The following is a 19,839-nucleotide window of genomic DNA, read 5'->3' as shown; positions in this document are numbered from 1 at the left end:
TGAGGCAGGTAACTCACCTTGCTTCATCAGTGGGCCAGGCCTGATATATAGCATCAACGGAGCAGAAACATGTGTACAAACATGTATCATCCAGCTGCATTCAACATTCAGTTGTTGTTATTGGCTGTACTGTATACAGTCAGTGGGAAACCTGCTATTATCTGTACATAATGGATTCAGGTTTCATATTGCTATTTATGTAGTGAAAACAATGCCAGCACATGTAATTTTAACAGATGACCTCTTGCTTTCAAGCCCGGCCATTCATTCATTCATTCATTCATTTACATTTGTATAACACCCATCATCTGTAGATCTCAGGGCAGTTCACAGCATAAAAATGCAGGATAAAAACACAAAATACATAATAAAAACAAGAACAAACCAAACCAATAATCCCCACCCCTTCCCACAAGCACATCCTATTGTCATAGGATGAGTTTCTACTATAGCTCTGCTGCTGGTTCCCTGACTCACTGTAATTTGAACTTACATTGTTTGCACTTCCTCCCTCCCTTGAAACAATAAATGAAGCAAAACTCAAAATGACACTTCTCTGAATTTTGTGATGTAGTTCCCCAACCAAGTAATGTGGGTTTTTATGAGATATGCACAAACTGATTCACAAACGTGGCAAACTGAACCAGGGGAGGGGAATGTGAAACTGAGAAAAAACAAAATTGGCAGATCCACTGATCCCTAAGCCTGAAACCCCTAAAAAAGAGAGCAAAGTTTGTCTTGTAAATGTTTGCAACATCCCCTAAGCATGGTGATTACTATTTGATCTTTATATGTACGGAGCAGCTATAGATTTGTGCTAGTGAAGACCCTGGCTGCAATCCAGCACAGTTAGACACACTTATGTGCTTGAAATCAGTGGGCTTAAGTATGTCTGTGTTGGACAGGAGCCACAATGTACTCTACCGAAGGTCTGGTAACTTCAGATGTTATTCTTGCCTATTATCTTTACTTGCAAGAGTGATGCACTCTTGCCAGCAGTGTAATGTGAGAGGCAGGCACTGATGAATAATGTCATGGCAACATCTGTGGTCACTGAAACTCAGAAATGTGCCTTTCTGATGGATCCCCCCCGACTCAGATATTGTACTGAAGAATGAAAATGCTAAACTTAAAGAGGTTTCCCGGAAGCATCTGACTGTCTGCTGTTAAGAGTCAGAAGGATGGGCTTTTGAGCCTATCCAGCAAAGCTTTTCTTTATGCTTCTATAAAAAGAGAGAGAAGAGGAGAGCCAACTACTGCAGCAGTACCACAAATTTAAAAAGGATATGTAAGAGGGCAAATGGACACATGCTTTGTAGTGTTTATCTCCAGGCAAAAGGATATTGTGTAACAAATGATGTCAAAGAATTCTGCCTGAGACCCTGGAGAATTGCTACCAACCAGAGGACACAGTGCTAGGTTAGATAGTTATAAACTACAGCTGCAGTACACCAACTGACGTCTGTTCCAAAATCAGCAAAGGTGCTTCAAAATTTGATTAGAATTGTAGAGTTGGAAGGGATCCCAAGGGCCATCTAGTCCAACCCCCTGCAAGGCCGGAACCTGGCCCACAGCCATCCCTTGGAGGGTTCAAACCACCAACCTTCTGGTTAGCAGCCAAACACACTTACCCATTGCACCTTCAAAAAATGCTAACACAGAACAAAAACAATACAATACAACCGCAGTATCTAAGCTAGCAAGCCAGCAACAAAACTTGAAATAGATGAGAAGATAATCCAAAATTCCATGGAGAAATCGAGCTCTTAATAAATCTAAACATCTCACTTCTTGGCTGTCTTCCCAGTTGTGTTCCAATTGCAGTGACTTAAGAGTCCGGACCTTTCTCACTATGTCCTAAATCCACAATGTGCTTGACCACTGAGGCTGTCAATCTTCTGATTCTTATTCTGACCTTTCTCATAGTCCACCCAGGGGTGGAGCTGCACCAATAGCTTCCTGGTAGCAGAACCACTGCCAATTACCAGGAGGGGTGAGGCAGCACAGACACACCAATCTGGCACTCCCACTGCTATATCTGCAAAGCACCACATTACTACGTTCTCAACCTTCCCCCCCTCTCAGCAATACAGGGCAGTCCACACCCATAGTTATCACAATAAATAAGATTGCAAGGACATTGTACAGCACAGATTAACCCTTTAGTTTACAGCTGAAAAACTGATCCAAAATTCCATGGAGAAATCGACATGGAATATGTCCAAGACATATTTCCGTCTGCAGTGTCTACACATTCCTTTAATTTTACTCAGTTAATAAATCCACTGCAATGGTTTCAGGCAAAATCAGCACACAATACTGAGCTACATGGAAAAATGGTCTGAGTTGGTATAAGGTGAAATATGTTCTGAGCTTCCTCTTTTTAAATAAACCCCTATCTGGTACTGAACTGTTACACAGTAGTTTAAAGAAATATTTCAAATAAGAGGCACACTTAAACATAAAAAGGAGCTCTTCCTTATGCCTATGAACTCCTGATAGCAATGCCAATGTTTCAATACCAGCTAGATATGCCTATTATATCCATCCAATGTGAGTGAAACCACTGTCCTAATCTCACTTTTCTTTTCTTTTTAACTTTTCCATCTTTTGGCTTTACCCATGGCTTGCTTCAGACTTCTTTGGGGTATCCCCTGTTTTGTAGTTGTCTCATCAACTGCCTGAAAAAAACCAAACACGTTTTCTACTCAGCTTTATTTTTTGAGAATATGACCTCATTCGCAAACAATGCTAAACATGGTTTGCTTAAACCAGTGGTGAGGAACCCGGTGCCCTCCAGATGCTGTTGGAATACAACTTTCATCAATCCCAGCCAGGATGGCCAGTGATCAGGGATGCTAGAGTTGTAGACCAGCAACTCAGGAGGGCCACAGTTATCCCACCATTTAACAAATTTAACAAATCACAAGCTGACCTCAACTAATCACAATAGACAATAAAACTCTGGCTTGTTTTTCCAAAGTTTGGGTTTTCCCTTAACTGCTCTTGCCTCATGCCTTTGCAACTATGCGAGCATCTTGGGTGCAGTGGCCAAACCATGGTTAAGAAACGATATTGGTTTGCACATAAAACCAAGCCATAGTTAAAACAAACCAAGGTTCATAAGCCAACAGCAAACCATGGCTTCAGATCATGGTTTGTTAGCAGAAAACAAACCATAGTTAAGCCACTAGACAGGGCTCATACATAATGCTAAGTCACAGTTTAATAAACCATGGCTTGGAATTATTTGCCAACCTGGTCACTGGTATAAAGAAAGTGTGTAGCAACGCCCCAATATGGACATATGCTGCAAAACAAAGAGAGGCCTCACCACTCTTCATATATCAGTGTATGCACTTTTCATTTGTTTATGAATAATATATAAAACATGAAGAAGTCCATAGACAGCATCCCACAGATCATAACATTGTGCTTCCAAGGAAGTAAATTTGTATTGGAGCAGCCTCAGTTTGGGTGCTGTTTTCTTAGATAATTGCAGAATGAATATACTTCAATGCAGTTAGTTCATTTTTACTATTAATGCTTGGTGCCATTTCTACAATTTACATGCATCTTTAATCCCCTCCAAGCACCTTTTGCTTAGTTAAAAGGAAATGAATCACTCTGTGTTTGCCTGGTCAGGTTCCCAACATAATTAAATAACTTCATTCAAAAATTCCTGCCTGAGTTATGCAAGCTTTCAGACTCTGACATGTATTTTATACATCCCTTGGAAACAGCCTACATTTTATTCATTTCTAACCTCAACTTGATTTAGTAACATAGTTTAATAGGCATTTCATTTTGAGGGGAGGGAAATACTGCAGCAATGTAAACTAACTTTCTCTCCCAGAGCCTTTGATTCAGCTAAAAGATCATGTTGCGTGTGACAAAGGGCCTCTCACAATAGATTGGCTGGGAAGTTATTCTTGAAGAGCACGTTGACTTTGTCAGGGTTTTATATGAGCTTTCTAGTACAGCATCACCTCCAGCACTAGCAACCTCATTTCCATTCATTATGCCCACCACAACAGGCAGCAATACTACTTAGAAATTGGGGTTAATGGACCTCCAGGAATTTGATGAGATTTATGGTTCTGCTCAATAACCTTTAAAGAGTGTATGGATCCGAATGTGGTGCATGTCACAAGGCCAAACATTCATTTGAAAACATATCAGTGTGTGGGACTAAGCAATTAAAAATCCCAGTGGCTTAGCCCAGACATCCTTATGCACAGTAACAAAATGCAGTATATATGCTACTCCACATAAAAAGCTGCCAAGCACTGTCAGCTTTGCAGAAGAAGGGATGAGAGAGTACATCAGATCAGTTCCTCTCCAAAGTGTGATTGGTACTTCCTGCACATCAGCTGCAGGAGGAACATAGGAAGCTGCCTTAAATCAGGTCAGATTATTTGTTCATCTAACCGAGTACTGTCGGCTCTGACTGGAGGAGTGCCACAGACAGGTTGAATGCAGAGGAATGGTGGAAGGAACCAAGGGATCCCTCAAGAATGAAGGCTCAGAGCCTGGGGATTGGTGGTCAGAGGAAGAAGAGGGAGAAGACTGGGAGGAGGCTTCAGAAGCTCAAGAGGGAACAGGGTTTAGTGAGCGAGGGGAGTCTGTGGCAGACGGAAGTCCAGAATCAGAGGCAGAAGCCAAATTGGGAGAGAAGAGGGGCCAAGAGGCAGAGATGGTGAAGAAGCATGAGTGTCTCCCCTCATGCTGCGACAAGCTGTCCCCCCTACCCCCTGGTATCCCAGAACGAGGAGAAGCTCAAAGAGCACGGATGAAAAGTTAGCTTCCTGATGTGGAAATGTTGAGAACTGAATACTAGAAAAATGAGAAACTGAGAGGAACCAAAAGTGACAGATTCACTTATCCCTGACTCAGGCTAATTGTTCAAAACACTTCATATACACTCCTCAGTAATCCTTACAACAGCTTTCTAAATTAGATCAATGCTATAATCCACACCTTAGAGATTGCCACGAAGGGGGGGGGGCAGGGAAGTCGAGGCTGAAAGATAATGGCTACCTAGTACTAAGAAGCCATACTGGAATTTGGAGCTTCCTCCTTCACAGTGTTAGTACACAGCCCCACCTCACTAGTCCCAGAGTTGGTTGGGGGGGGGAGATTTCCCACCCCCAGTACAGAATTATCCCCTCCTAATCTATAAATCCAGTTAAGGCATAAATGTGACTACACACTTTGGAGGATGTGGGAAACGTATGCTTCATATCCTGCCATAAAACATAAGAGGAAAAAGCTGAGCTTGACAGCCTTTCTTCATGATAAAAGATGGGGAAGCAACATTTCCCAGCTTATTTATGGTTTGAGTATATTTACTGTAATAGAATCAGGATAAGAATCTTAAGGCTGTGAGCTATCCATGTCTCTCTCTCTCTCTCTCTCTCTCTCTCTCTCTCTCTGTGTGTGTGTGTGCGCGCGTGTGTGTGCTCCTGCTCACCTGCTGGGAATGGGGAAGATTGTGTCTCTAAATGTCACATTTGAAGTGCACCTTTGGTTGGACAGCTTCTCGCTTTACACTCCCTTGGCTTCCGCAGCCTTTGAAATTCAGAGCCTCTCTCACCTTGAGACTGAGCCTCAGAGTGTTCTTTCAACTATTCATTCCTCCCCCCCTCCCCGCCCCCTGCTGCTTTAAGTATCAGCTCCTTGCCCCTTGGCAGGTTTTTTCTTTTCCCCCTTGGCAGAAGGGTGTGTATTTCCAACAGATAACTTGTACCTGATAAAGAAAATGGGGTGCTGCTGAGCTAAATTGACATTTTGCCTAATTCTTGATTACCATTATTAAGTGCTTGCTATAAATGAGGCAACTCCCCATTTATGTGGGGGTTACATTCTGAGGCACCACACATTTAAGCATGTTTGAAACACCCTTGAAAAAACCTGCAAACACCCTGTTCCACTCCCGCCCTGTCCCGCCTCTTTTTGTGATGTTTTTGTGAAATTTTTGTGCACCAGCTTCTCCGGGGTCTTTACTCCAGCTGCTGCTCTCCAGATATCCAGGGCAGGGGTAGGGAATGTGGTGGTAAAATAGAATCAGTCAACATGTGGGTTCATTCACAGAGGCCCAGGAAAAACAGCACAGTGCTTCAAAATATCTGGGACATATCCAACTCCCACCAGCCCCAGCTAGCATGGCCAGACATCAGGAACGATGGGAGCTATAGTCCAAAAACATCTGGAGGGCCTCAGGTTCCCCACTCCTCCTCTCTAGAAGACTGAAAGATGGGTACCACTACATTGCTGCCTTCATAGGTTGTGTTAGCTGTGCTTGTATGCAAACACACAAAACTGGCCCCCAGATTTCATTTAAACCAGAGTTAATAAATTCAGGTTGAAGGGATGGTGTGTGTTGTGTGTTTGCTCTGACTGGGGGAATAATGTGTAAAGGATTAAGAATTACTTGGTTACAGCTTTAGTTGCCAAGTTAGGCCAAATCCAATAGCCTGATTAATGCTCGCTTCTTCAGAGCCTTTTGTGGTTGGAAAGGCTCAGACAAAACATAAAAATCTATTAATTACTGTAGGTATTGTATTCATGTAAGATCTTTCTAAGTCTTTTATTACCATTGTAGGCATTCCTGTAAGATCCCCCTGTGCCTGCAAATCATTTGCTTGTTTTTATATATTATGTTTTGTGTCATTTTACTGTTTCATAGCCAGTGTGTGTGTAAAATTTAACGTGAAACCACAGCTGTTGATTTTCTTCTCCTATCTTTAGATGTATGGTTTCATTTTCCACAGTTTGCCACCTTCTATTAGGTACATCCATGTGTGTTTGCTTGCTCTGTTGTTACCATACATATCAAAAGGAAAGCATTATACATAGAAAATTTGGAGCATGATTTGGCAAATTTCCATAGCATGTGTCAAGGGCTGCGTGCACATCATAAGCACCCTTCCTCTTTGTTCAAACAGGAACTGTGTGCAATTACATGCACGATAGGCGAGAATTTTCCCTGAAGTGGGTTATTAAAGCAAAAACTGGCTTATTGCAGACCTGCCTTTACTCTGAATGCACTACTGTGGAGAAGGAGCCCTTTGCTAATCTGAACCTCATCCAGCAAAGCAAAATGCGATTTTGAGTAGAATTCTATATGCAAATAGAACTTTTTATATCTCTTTCTCCATCCTCAGGGGTTCCAACAGGATTTTCTGGGTCCAGTATATGTCCAATATATGTTGACTGGACCCTCTGACCCACACACAAAAGAGACCATAGATGTGCATACAATTTGTGTATGTCATGCGTCATATGCAGATTTGTCTCTTTTGTAGGTGGACTGGAGGGCCCCCCAAATAAATCAGTGGCCACGCATGTAATAAAATATCTGACAAACAGAATGTGAATGGATGAAGGTTTTCAAATGATTGCATTTCTGTACTAACCTGTTGAATTTCTGCCTGCCGCACAGCTGGTAAAGACACAAAAGCCGTGCTTTTCCAAAACCAAAGCCTAGGCTACCATCCTGTGCCCTAGCAGTAAGCCCCATTAACACTTCTGAGAAAACATACATGCCTGAGCCACTTTGCAAATTTTTCACATTTCGCATTTGCCAGTTTGGAGGGAGATTCTTTAGCACCACCAAGCACATGATGTGTAATACAGTGTTACCTTGGGTTAAGCACTTAATTCGTTCTGGAGGTCCGTTCTTAACCTGAAACCATTCTTAACCTGAATCACCACTTAGCTAATGGGGCCTCCTGCTGCCGCCGCGCTGCCGGAGGACAATTTCTGTTCTCAGCCTGCCTGAAGCAAAGTTCTTAACCTGAAGCACTATTTCTGGGTTAGCGGAGTCTGTAACCTGAAGCGTCTGTAACCTGAAGCGTATGTAACCTGAGGTACCACTGTAGAAGGGTAAACCATGGAGATTCCAAGGGCAACTATAAAATAAGACAGAAGCAAGAAAGGGACACTAACAGGGAGGGGGGGGGAACCAGCCCTTTAAGACTCCACGGATTCTTATCACCTGTTTAAGAGGCATAACAGTTTCCCCACATCCAGATCAATCTGACAACTGGAGAAAAGAGGTCTACGCCATTCAATTTTCATCTGTCTTTACCCGATGCAGGGATTCCCTGGGCAGGATTTGACTAATTAGTTCCATCAGTGGAAAAATCTGTGCATGGACTTCTGCTTTTGCAAAGGAGCTTTCCCCTGTCCTCTCCCCAATATGCCCCCTGAAATTGGTCAGGCTGAAATGGGTCAGGAGAACCTCCGGGGACAATGTGCAGGTGGGAGGAGAGGAGGGGTCGTGTTGTCTAGCAAGTCAAGAAGACAAAACAATAACCTCAGCACAAAGCTGAATCCCTTCCCATGGCTTCCACCCTCTTCTATAAGCTTTCTCCTCCTTATTTTAACCCAGGGGTCAGCAACCTTTTTCAGCCGTGGGCTGGTCCACCGTCTCTCAGACCTTGTGGGGTGTTGGACTACATTTTGAAAAAAAAAATGAACGAATTCCTATGCCCCACAAATAACCCAGAGATGCATTTTAAATGAAATCACACATTCTACTCATGTAAAAACACCAGGCAGGCCCCACAAATAACCCAGAGATGCATCTTAAATAAAAGGACACATTCTACTCATGTAAAAACACGCTGATTCCCGGACCGTCCATGGGCTGGATTAAGAAGGCGATTGGGCCGCATCTGGGCCATGGGCCTTAGGTTGCCTACCCCTGCTTTAACCCATCAGTTAAACTGGCTACCACCATTTCCCTACTGCTATCATCTGTGACAAAGAACTGGACATTTACAACAAGAGTGGCTAACTTGTGGCCCTCTCTATGTTGTTGGACTCCATCTCGCAGTGGCTGCAAACCAGCATAGCCAGAGGTAGTTCAACAACATCTGATTTACAATAAAAATGGCAAGTTGTTGTCAGTCCCTTTTCTACAGCTCTGCTCTCTCCTTCCTGTTTCTGTTCCTGACATGTGTGTCACTCTCTTTCTGGAAGAGGCAAGGCTTTTTAAAAGGTGTTTGATATCAGCTAGATGAAACTTTAAAAATAATTATGCATTATGAAACTAAGCCCAAACCCTCAGGGTTCTTACTAGCGAAAACATCATTATGCAGGGAGGAGGGGCAGAGCTGTCAGCTGCAAAAGCACCCTGTGCTGAGAGTCTGTATTACCATTATTTCATTAATGTGTAATAGTCGTTATGGCTGATTGCTTTTATTCATGTTGTGTAGTGTTTTCTTCTTTCTATTTTATTGACATTTCACAACCCTTATGAGAATCAATTGGAAAAAAGGAGGAGGAAAGCATTGGGAAAGTTAGGCTCAACAAGAAATATGTTTCAAAGGCGGAACTGAAACAAGTCTAGTCTTTCATTTACCTTAAAGCCAACATAACAAAAAGATGGAAAAGCCAAAGCAGGCATGTACAGGAGATGTGGCTTTGCACTTGATAGACTGTGGAAACTTGAGACAAGAACATCTCACCTGAAACCAAGATAAAATGGTTTAGGTCACATGTGATTTCAGTTATCCTTGATGAAGGTGGAACTTGAGTTTTATCAGCAGCAACTGAAGGGAGTACCGTATTTTTTGCTCTATAAGACTCACTTTTTCCCTCCTAAAAAGTAAGGGGAAATGTGTGTGCGTCTTATGGAGCGAATGCAAGCTGCGCAGCTATCACAGAAGCAAGAACAGCAAGAGGGATTGCTGCTTTCACTGCGCAGCGATCCCTCTTGCTGTTCTGGCTTCTGAGATTCAGAATATTTTTTTTTATTGTTTTCCTCCTCCAAAAACTAGGTGTGTCTTATGGTCTGGTGCGTCTTATAGAGCGAAAAATACGGTAATTTGAGCTTGTGAACACAATTTCCCTCAATATACACAATTTTACAAGGAACCTCCTCTATATAGTGTATTTTTGCATGCTATTTTCATGAAGATATGCATTTTCTGCACTCTTTCGTCCAATATATATGCATTTCTATATACATTGCTTGGCTAGAATTCAGAGCCAGTGTGAATTTTGAAGGATAATGTCCCACTTTTTCTTTTTCCTCCCGTCCATGTTTTGGAGAACAAATAAAAGTGGTGTAGGTGCAAAAGCTGACTCCTGTTTCTACATAGAATAAAATCCCTGCACCAAATGAAAGGAATGGTGACATTAGCATTCATAGTAAGATGTAACCAATCCACTTTAAATTATTTAATCGCAATGCTTCTGCAGCCAGTCAGGTATGGAGGGTTACAACACAGGCAATTGGCTATGTCATTTGCCAAAACATTCTCTCTCCAGAGGAATTGGGGTTGAAACACCTATATTTGCCCAGGCCTTAGGCAGTTGTGCATTACATTATTCTTTTATTATTATATTTCCTCTTCCCCTTTTTCTTCTCTGCCCTGCTATTTTGTCCCTCTCAGTTTCTCTTCTCACCTTTCTCCATCAGTCTTTTCTGAATTACAACCAGCCTCTCACTTATATTCTCTCACCCTTCTCACATTCCCCTTTCCACATTTCTCATTCCAAGGCTTTTCAGAATGGGTGGAACATTGACAATTAAAGGGCAAAGCCTTTCTCATCCCAAGATTCTGGAGAGATACTCCCAATGCAGAGTAGACAAGGGGTGGCCAACATGGTGAGCTTCATAGGTTGTTGAACTCCATCCATCAGTACTATCAATCCCAGTCAACCTGGCCAATGGGCATGGATGGCCGAAGTTAGAGAACCATATTGGCAACCTCTACAGCTGAGCACTCACTGGGCAGGTGCTTTGGCTGCTTGATAGGTTCATATATGTTTATCTTCTCCCATTTTGACCTCCAATAATGCTTCTGACAAAGTGCGCAAGATCTAAGCAATGTATTTATTTTAAAAATAGTTTCAGGAGAGAGAGGAACCCAAAGACGTTTTTGTTCTACTTGCATCAATTTCTACAAGCCAGAAATGTGGTGTGGACAGAGGCATTGAACCGTAGTCATCATCATCTCCACCATCCAGAAAGAGTAATGATTATTGGGTGTTTCTGATTATTAACCAATGCTGCAAATATATATGGAGAAATGCCATATCTGGCTATTAAGCAGCTTCTGGAGTGCATTGTTCTGTGGGAGAAAGGAAGAGAAGAGTGTCAGGGAAAGTGGTAAGGAGGAAGAAAATGTGAGCAACTCAAATGTATTTCTTTATTTGGAATCAGTGGCAGATGATGCCCATTGGGATTGGTGGCATGGGAGGCAGGGAGGCTAACAGCAGATGGAGCCAGAGCAAATGACAGCTGCAACCACAGCCAATGAGAGGCCCTCGCATACTGAGCTCCACAGGGGCAACACTGAGATGAAGGAGGAAGCTCTCAAGGAGTTCCACTCCTTGGCTGGTGGTCAGTAAGAAGGTGGGCATGTGAAGACTCCCTAGAGGCAGACTAAGGCTGGTGGGACCGTGTCCTGTTTGCCTCAATGGGTCAGCCACTGTGAGGAACATGTGTATCTCACCATTCTAGTTCAAAACTGAGCCACTCAACACAGTTAAGAAATGCAGAAATTTTGGGGGTGGGAAACAGAGCCTATAAAAATTTATGCCAATGAAAGAAGAGCAGATAAAATAAACAACACAGAGGTGTAAAAACCAAAGAGCTGAAGCAGCCAAGTATACTGACAGCAGCAAGAAAAGGTTTTGATATGTGGCCAGGAAGGACGGGTCCTCACTAAGGTCTTGGGGGGAATATGAACCTTCAAATATGATAGCCACCTAGGCCAGCATTCCATGCATAACTTTTGGGGTGGGTTTTTTCCAGTCTCCAGCCAAGTGGAAGCTGCCTCCTTGCAGCTGGGACTGAAGCTACTTTAATTCTAATTAACTGGAATCTGAGCCCCATAAGGCAGCCAAAGACAGAGTTGCTAGTCCTAACCAGGCCATCATCTAGAGATGGGGACTAGGTAGAAAGGTAAGGGTAAAGGACCCCTGGACAGTTAAATCCAGTCAATGGTGACTGTGGGGTTGTGGTGCTCATCTTGCTTCAGGCTGAGGGAGCCGGCATTTGTCCACAGACAGCTTTTCAGGTCATGTGGCCAGCATGACTAAATAATAATACTATTAATCATAATTTATTATTTATACCCCGCCCATCTGACTGGGTTTCCCCAGCCACTCTGGGTGGCTTCTAACAGAATATTAAAATACAATAGTCTATTAAACATTAAAAGCTTCCCTAAACAGGGCTGCCTTCAGCTTTTGGTGCAACGGAACACAATGATGAAGGCAGAGCGAATAGAATGCCATTCACCTTCCCACTGCAGCGGTACCTATTTATCTAATTGAACTGGCGTGCTTTTGAAATGCTAGATTGGCAGGAGCTCGGACAGAACAACTGGAGCTCAGCCCATTGCAGGTATTCGAACTGCCTGCCTTCTGATTGGCAAGCCCAAGAGGCTCAGCGGTTTAGACCACAGCGCCACCCGCGTCCCTCAGCTGGTCTCTAGACAGACCCTGCCCAGGAGCCAGAATTGCTGGAGTCCCACCACACACACCACCCCAGCTGAGGGATGTAGAACCAACTCCTTCTTATCCATTCCCACAGCTAGGTCCAAATTGTCTGCTGCCCTTAGCAAATCAACCCCCCACTCAATTCCTGATAGCTTCAGGTGCTTTAATTATGATTAAGCATGGAAATCAGACCTCAGTTAATTTCAGTGATTTAACTACAGTGGTACCTTGGTTGTCGAACGTAATCTGTTCCAGAAGACTATTCGACTTCTGAAACTTTCGACAACCAAGGCGCAATGGGCAGTCGGCAAATTCAATTGAGACAATTGAGAAATGAGCTTCAGTAGCCGTTCGACTTCCGAGGTGCATTCAAATCGGAAGCATTTATTTCCAGGTTTCCGGCGAAAACCAAAATGTTCAACTTCTGAAGCATTCAGCAAACGAGGTACCACTCTACTCAAACTGTAGTGGTGATTCAGATTTGTGAATCTCTCTGAGACTAAATATAGCTCCTCAGATTCTGTTTCACACAGAGACATTCATACACATCTACAATAAAAAAATATTGAGATCAAGTTGCCTTACCAACGTTCTCAAAGTATTTGATGTGTGCCTCAGGAATGTTTTGCTCCAAAACTAATTTCTTGAATTTTTCTTTGATGTCATCTCCCACTTCCGATCCCCTAGCTTTAAACACAAGCAAAGGTTGAGTAAATTGTTGTTCTCAGAAAGGCTGAAATATCTGTTTTATGTCTATAGAGCACCCAAAGTCGTCTCTTATTCTTGCCATCTTCTCTGGATTGTCCATTGGACAGGAACAGAACCCCCATGAAACCAGAGAAGAGGATCTAAGCAGGCCTGGCCAGACTTGGCCCTCTAGAGGTTTTGGGGCTACAATTCCCATCATCCATGACCACTGGTCCTGCGAGCTAGGGATGATGGGAGTTGTAGTCCCAAAACATCTGGAGGGCCATGTTTGGCCATGTCTGATCCAAAGGAACTGAAAGCCTACACAGGTGCTGACTGTCCCTATGTGCTAGTGGGAGGCTTTATGGTAGCTGCTCTTTCTGCTGGATCACTGTTAATATTGCAGCCCCCTGTTTCCTTTTATTTTGGGGACACCTTTTATCTTCATGTGAAGTGCTAAAGTGGCCGTTCTTTAGGGTTCAACCCCCTTTTCCAAAAAAGATATTCCATCTTCCCGGGAAGGGCTGATTATTCCATTAGCCACTTTTTATTCTAGAAGATTATTGTAGTCAAAATTTTAGATAGGTTTTTATCCTTCTTTTTAACTCTGTACAGTACAGGTGACTGTTGACAGCAAAAAAAGAGGGGGTTGTATATTAGCCAGATAAGTATAGATAAAGATATTCAGTAATTTTGTATTCTATTATTGTATGTTAACTAGAGCCGTAATTGGATTGAACAGAACTTAGGGTACCCTTCCATAAACTTAGGGTATCCGTCCAGAGGTTTTAGGCAAAACCTTCCACCAGCCACCAAACTGTACTGCAGGAGAAACAGGCAGGACAGAGCCAACTCCTTCAGCACAGCAGAGTGAGGAGCAGCACTGGCTCTGCCTCCTTCCTTTGAACTTCTCCTGCTCTGGCTGGTCCACAGAAAAACTTGAAACTCAGAACTTGAAACTGAGCTTGCTTCTTCCCTCTCCTCCCAACCCATTCTCCTTTTGTTACTTTTAGGGTGTGTGTGTGTGTGTGTGTGTGTGTGTGTGTGTGAGAGAGAGAGAGAGAGAGAGAGAGAGAGAGAGAGAGAGAGAGAGAGATTTGTAACTTCTTTGTGGCTGAAGAGTGAGTTGAAAAACAGCAACACTAACTAACTAACTAGCATCCTTTTACGCTGAACCACAGATATGCCACAGGGTGGAGTGAGGGTTATTGGTTTGTTTGTTTTATGTTGTGAACTGCTCTGAGATCTATGGGTGAAGAGCTGTATTTAATAAATAAAAATAAAATCCATTGCCATAACACATACCAGACAGATACAGAGCTTCATGTTCTAATTTCTTCTCATGCATAACGACATACTTTTCATAATCAATATCCATCATGTGGACAATACCATCTATACAGGAAACAACACAAGATATCAACTGAAGGAAGCGGGTTCCTCATTTCTTGGATGTTAGTGGGGGGGGCAGGCAAATGGGGATCAGCCACTCTTGGTCACCTTAATTATTCATTCTTTCTCCCACCCTCTCATTAATATGTCTTCCGAATTTTAAGGGAGGTGAATCTCCATGACTTAATAAGTGTCCTGCCCAGGTCCACTGCCACAGATTGCCCTCCCTAAAGCAGGCAGTGGGAATCACCAGTCCTTCACCCCCACACATTTCATCTTGCTCCCTGTCTTACTATCCCCCTCTTTTAGCCATGGTGTTAGGCATGGCAGACTCCCCTTAGCTCTAGTTGCGGACTTTTCGGTGTGCAAACGGCACCCCGGAACATATTGTGTCCACACCTAGAGATACCACTGTATGTGGCAGGGAGGAGGGGGGACCTTAGGCCCTGTTTGGAAAGTAGCAGAGCAAGCAGGTGGCAGAGAGGCTCCAGACAGTGAGAACTCACCACCCCTTCTGCTCCTCCTTAACTTTGTTGAGAGCCGCCCACAGTGGCTGGGGTAACTCGGTCAGATGGACGGGATATGAGTAACAAAATTGTTGTTGTTGTTGTTTGCCTGGCTCTGTTAAACTAGAACTTTTCCTGCGGCATCCCAAGGGCTTTGGAGAACCTCGCTAGAAAAGCAAAAACTAGCTGTGTTGGTCCATTTCAAAAATAATAAAACCCTCTAGGTGAGCATTACATTTATTTCAGCCAATCCTAGTGTCAGGAAAGACTGGCCAACTTTTAAGTTCTCCAGCACTCTTCATCAAGCACAATATTACCGAAATAATGATTAATTTACCCACCCACCCAAAAAACCAATCAGACTGGGATGATATATATGAGGGCATGATATATATGATGATATATATGAGGGCAGCTTAAAGGATCAGTTGCAAGATAAAGATTGTAGGGTGACAGAGTCCCTCGCCAGTACTATACAGATCAGTTGTCTGGCTGCCGGGGATTCTGTGATAAAGAAGCAAAGACTGCTCCCCAGGTCTGACAACATAGATCCCAGCTGTAACCCAGAACTCCCTTGTGCAGCCTTGAGTGAAACACTCAAGTTCCTCCTGGTTAAGCAGAGGGGTGATCAAAAGAGAAAGCAGGAGTCTTCCATTTTGAAAAGCCCAAGATTAATTTTGGATGGCAACAAGGCAAATCATATCCTCCTAAGTAGGAAAGTGGAGGCATTGGTTTAACCATCTTCCATGAACCATAACTCAGGGGGTAAATCACTTCCTTTGCATGTGGAATGTCCCTATTTCAATTCCTGATGTTGTGCAACTTAAAAGGATCCTGTCACTGGGATGGAAAGAGACTTCTGACACGGGGGTGGAAAGAGCCACCGTCAGTCTGAGTGGGTCAAACTCAGGCAAATGGACAAATAGTTTTTGGCAGTTTCCTGTTACAGCGGTACCTCAGGTTACAGACGCTTCAGGTTACAGACTCCACTAACCCAGAAATAGTACATCGGGTCAAGAACTTTGCTTCAGGATGAGAACAGAAATCACGTGGCAGCGGTGCAGCGGGAGCAGGAGACCTCATTAGCTAAGGTGGTACCTCAGGTTAAGAACAGTTTCAGGTTAAGAACAGACCTCCCGAACGAATTAAGTTCTTAACCCGAGGTACCACTGTACTGTGATGTCTCTTTTACCAACCTTCATATACTGCTCTTTTGCTCTCAGATCACAAAACGCAGATGGAGATATAAAAATATTTATATGTTTTGTTTGAACTGAGGGAAAATCAGCTTGCAAAAGAAGGGTTTGCATGAGGTAAAGATGGGCAAAGGACTTCCACATAACCAGACTGTTACGTACCTTTAACTCCTCATTTGTCCTTCCTATCTCTTTGTTATTTAGACTGATAGTCTTCTGCTGTATCCTCTTTACAACCTCCTCCTCCTCCTCTCACTTCTCTCTTGAATCTCAAGATGAGAGGTCAGCTTGGAACGATCTTCCGAAAGAACTATGGAGCAAGCATAGCTGCCTTTCTTTTCTCTAGGCTACTTAGCTTTCGTGAGACCCAGTGCTTTCTTTCAAAAAAAAAGTTTAGGGGTCCTCTCATATTCCTACTCATATTGAAATACTCCCCCCCCCCCCAGTGAGGCCAAACTTAAACAAAATGTTTAAGGGTATGTGTACCCCTGTGTCCCCCCAGAAAAAAAGCACTGGCTAGACCTAGTAACCTTTTTCTAGGCAAGTTATGTATTTCCTAAAATAAACAACCTTATTGGTGGGTGAGTGATTGCATTGCTCTCCCCCTCATAACTTGATTTTGCACTCAAAAGGAAGAATATAAATGGGAAAAAGAACAGATGTTTGAACATTTGCCCAAATCACAGCATCTGGATCTTCCGATCACAAAACATACTTTGTCATCAGGTAATAGGGTGGCTCATGGCACTCATACTTACCAGGAAATTCGAATACACCAGGTTTGTCAGTGTGCTTTAACACAATAGCTGATTGTTTGCAGACACCATCCCTGGAAAAGAGAGCTAAATGAAAGCACTTCAAAACCAGATACCCAGCCTGCTTCCTGCCTTGCCTCCTCTACTTGTATTTTTTAGGGTGTCAGAGCCACTGATGGAAGAATACAGTACCAGTAAGATGCCTTAGACTTTACCAGAGGGAAGGATAGTCGGAGTGTCAAGAGGAAAAGCACCCTGTTGCTGTCAATGCCTTCAAAATGAACAGGCCTTTTTGGAGTCCTCAACATTATTAAGGAAAGGGTTCCGCAGTATTTCTCAATATCTCCATTGGCATTCCAGCAATCTTTTATTTATATCGCTATGCCCAACCTAAGTGGCTCTTTATGATATATTAAGATAAAACAAGACCCCAAAAAAGAGAAAATAGGGGATGGGAAACATGTGGTCTTCCCTAAGCAGCAGCTCTGTACAAAATCTGGACATTGCTCCATCCAGCTCAATATTGTCTACACTGACTGGCAGTGCCAGAAACTTTATGCCCTTTCCAAAGCATCTCAAAACGATTTCAGGGGACATCAGGGCTGTGGCTCAGTGGCAGAGCACCTGCTTTGCATGCACAAGGACCCCAGTTCAATTCCCAGCCTATGCATGATAGGAGGAGAGGTATCAGTTGTAAGGTACTAACGACATATAATTAGCGGTGAGTTTCAAATCTCCATCCAAAACCTCCACCGTGTGGTCCATCGGTGATATTTTCTGATCATACTCATTCAACTCAGGCAACTTGGAAGCCATCCCGATGGGGTGCCACTTCCCGACAGTCTAAAATAGAAGAATTTTGATTCACATTTTAGGGGGCAGTGAAAGGTGATAGGTTTTAATATATAAAATAGCAACGTCCAGTCGGTTGACTGCGAAAGTAATGTTGGTTGTAGCGCTGCGTTCAATTTTCAGTGCTGCACTTTCTGTTGTGCATTTTTTTGTCATCCCCCCCAAAAAAATGCGCAACAACTCTGGCCAACCCGCCCCCAAAAAACCCCACACACCCCTCATCCCTCCAATGACAATGCATAGATTAGTGCCAGTTATTTTATCCTGGGAGTACATTGCAGTCTCTGGGGAGTTGGACGTGCCTGATATAAAGCAACCCACCTCATCTCTGTAATTTTCCTACCAGAGCTAGAAGCACAAATCAAAATCAGGCAGCCATTAATCTTCTGAGAGCCAAGTTTGTGGGCCTGGGCGAGAGGAGAAGGGGGACCCAAAAGCAACAGGGCCTTTACTGTGAGCATTCAAGATCAACAACCCTAATCTGCCGTTTGCCATCTGATTGGATTTACTCTGGCTCATTGATTTTAGAATATTTTTATTCCCCGCCTGATATTATATTAATGTTTTATATTCTTGTTGTTAGCCACTCTGAGCCCAGTCCTTGGCCAGAGTGGGCAGGGTATAATTATTATTATTATTATTATTATTATTATTATTATTATTATTATTAACAACTCAAGAGCAAAGCTGCTCAGGTGTCCTATCCAGAGTCCTAAAAGAAGCAAGGTCAGAGGGGAAAGGGGAAACATCACTCATTTCCACAGGTTGCAAGTCCCATCTGTAAACGTCTTACCATTCGGGGGTCAAAAATCGGGTACACAGGGATGTCAGCACTGACAGGAAATATGCAGGCAGGGGTCAGTCCAAACACCACCAGCAGCACAGCAATCATCCTGGAGCTGGTTCTCTCCTGCTCTTACCGTGAACACCGTGTGCAGGGGGAGAGAATGATGGTCCAGGGTTTCAGCAGCCCAGTTTAAATATCTGCCTCCAAATGTCTTCAAAGCACATCCCACTCACCAACTTCTGCAAAAGGGAAGAACAGAGTGGGAGCAACAGGGTTATTTTTAAAGGGAATTTGTTTATTTGTGGCATGGAACTATGTGGAGTCTCCTTTGTGCTTCAGAAGAAGGGAACAAACATGCTTGTTCTCTTGGGTTGTTGAGGGGGATGTTCTTGAGGGGGGTGTTCAAGGCTGGCACATTCCCTTCCTGGGCAAGTATAGAGATCACAGGTGCTCCATGGCATCTCCTCCTCCCGCCCCACCCCATCTCCACAAGCTTGCCCAGCCCTTAATGACTTGTGGTCTTTTCAGCAAAAGGAGTAGAAGACCTATCACAGAATGAAATACTTAAGCTTATCCAGGATATTAGTTCACTGGACCACACATCCCAGGGGCTGCTGGTGGGAACTGCCACCTCAAGGACCTGATCAGGCCCACCAAACGTCCCTTGGTGGCAGCACTGCCACAGGTAGGGGAATGTGCAGAAGACCAGCAGGTGCAGAACAATTATCCTAACCATGGGTTGAAACTAGTACACCCAGCCCAGTGCCAAAATGGAAATATAGATCATCCCTTGCCACCCACCCTGCTCCCAAAATAGATCTGATGAGCGATGGGGAGATGGTCATCTAGTATTGTGGGAGAAATCCACCCTAAGCAGTTCATTCTGTGAAAAGCCTTCTACCTCTTTTGTGGGGCAAGGGACGGTGGCAGATGTAAGTCTTTAAGCTCTGGGCAAACTTGGGTGAGGGGAGGAAGGCAATGCCTCAGAGATCATGTTATCTTTGCACCCACCCGGGAATGGAACGTGCCAGCCTTCAAAAACATCCCCCTCAACATCCCAAGAGAACAAGCATGTTTGTTCCCTTCTTATGAAGCATAAAGGAGTCTCCACAGGCTTCGATCAAATGGCAAATGGCCACTTGGGCAAGACAAATCTCCAGCCACATCTTTGTACGTGAGAGGTAGGAAGGGAGGAAATCAAA

General features: G+C 43.6%; 1 protein-coding gene across 2 annotated transcripts; it reads right to left on the bottom strand.

Annotated features, from left to right (window-relative positions):
• Nucleotides 1-10,830: 10,830 nt before the first annotated feature.
• Nucleotides 10,831-18,822, bottom strand: LOC310839721 (epididymal secretory protein 4-like). 2 transcript variants are annotated; one of them, XM_083728645.1, is made up of 6 exons: nucleotides 18,644-18,818; nucleotides 17,705-17,841; nucleotides 17,002-17,072; nucleotides 14,455-14,544; nucleotides 13,048-13,149; nucleotides 10,831-11,087 (listed from the first exon to the last, which is right to left on the bottom strand). In XM_083728645.1, exons 1-6 carry the CDS (start codon nucleotides 18,740-18,742, stop codon nucleotides 11,062-11,064), a joined length of 525 nt encoding a protein of 174 aa, XP_083584771.1. In that variant the 5' UTR covers nucleotides 18,743-18,818; the 3' UTR covers nucleotides 10,831-11,061. The 2 variants fall into 2 exon arrangements, with proteins under 2 accessions (XP_083584771.1, XP_083584772.1); XM_083728646.1 differs by lacking the exon at nucleotides 14,455-14,544 and having other exon boundaries at nucleotides 18,644-18,822.
• Nucleotides 18,823-19,839: the final 1,017 nt, after the last annotated feature.

Source organism: Podarcis gaigeae (genome assembly GCF_964106915.1).
Source record: "Podarcis gaigeae genome assembly, chromosome: 2".
In the NCBI taxonomy this organism is placed as follows: domain Eukaryota; kingdom Metazoa; phylum Chordata; class Lepidosauria; order Squamata; family Lacertidae; genus Podarcis; species Podarcis gaigeae.
The sequence above is the reverse complement of the archived record's forward strand: the minus strand, read 5'-3'. Positions and strand labels throughout refer to the sequence as shown.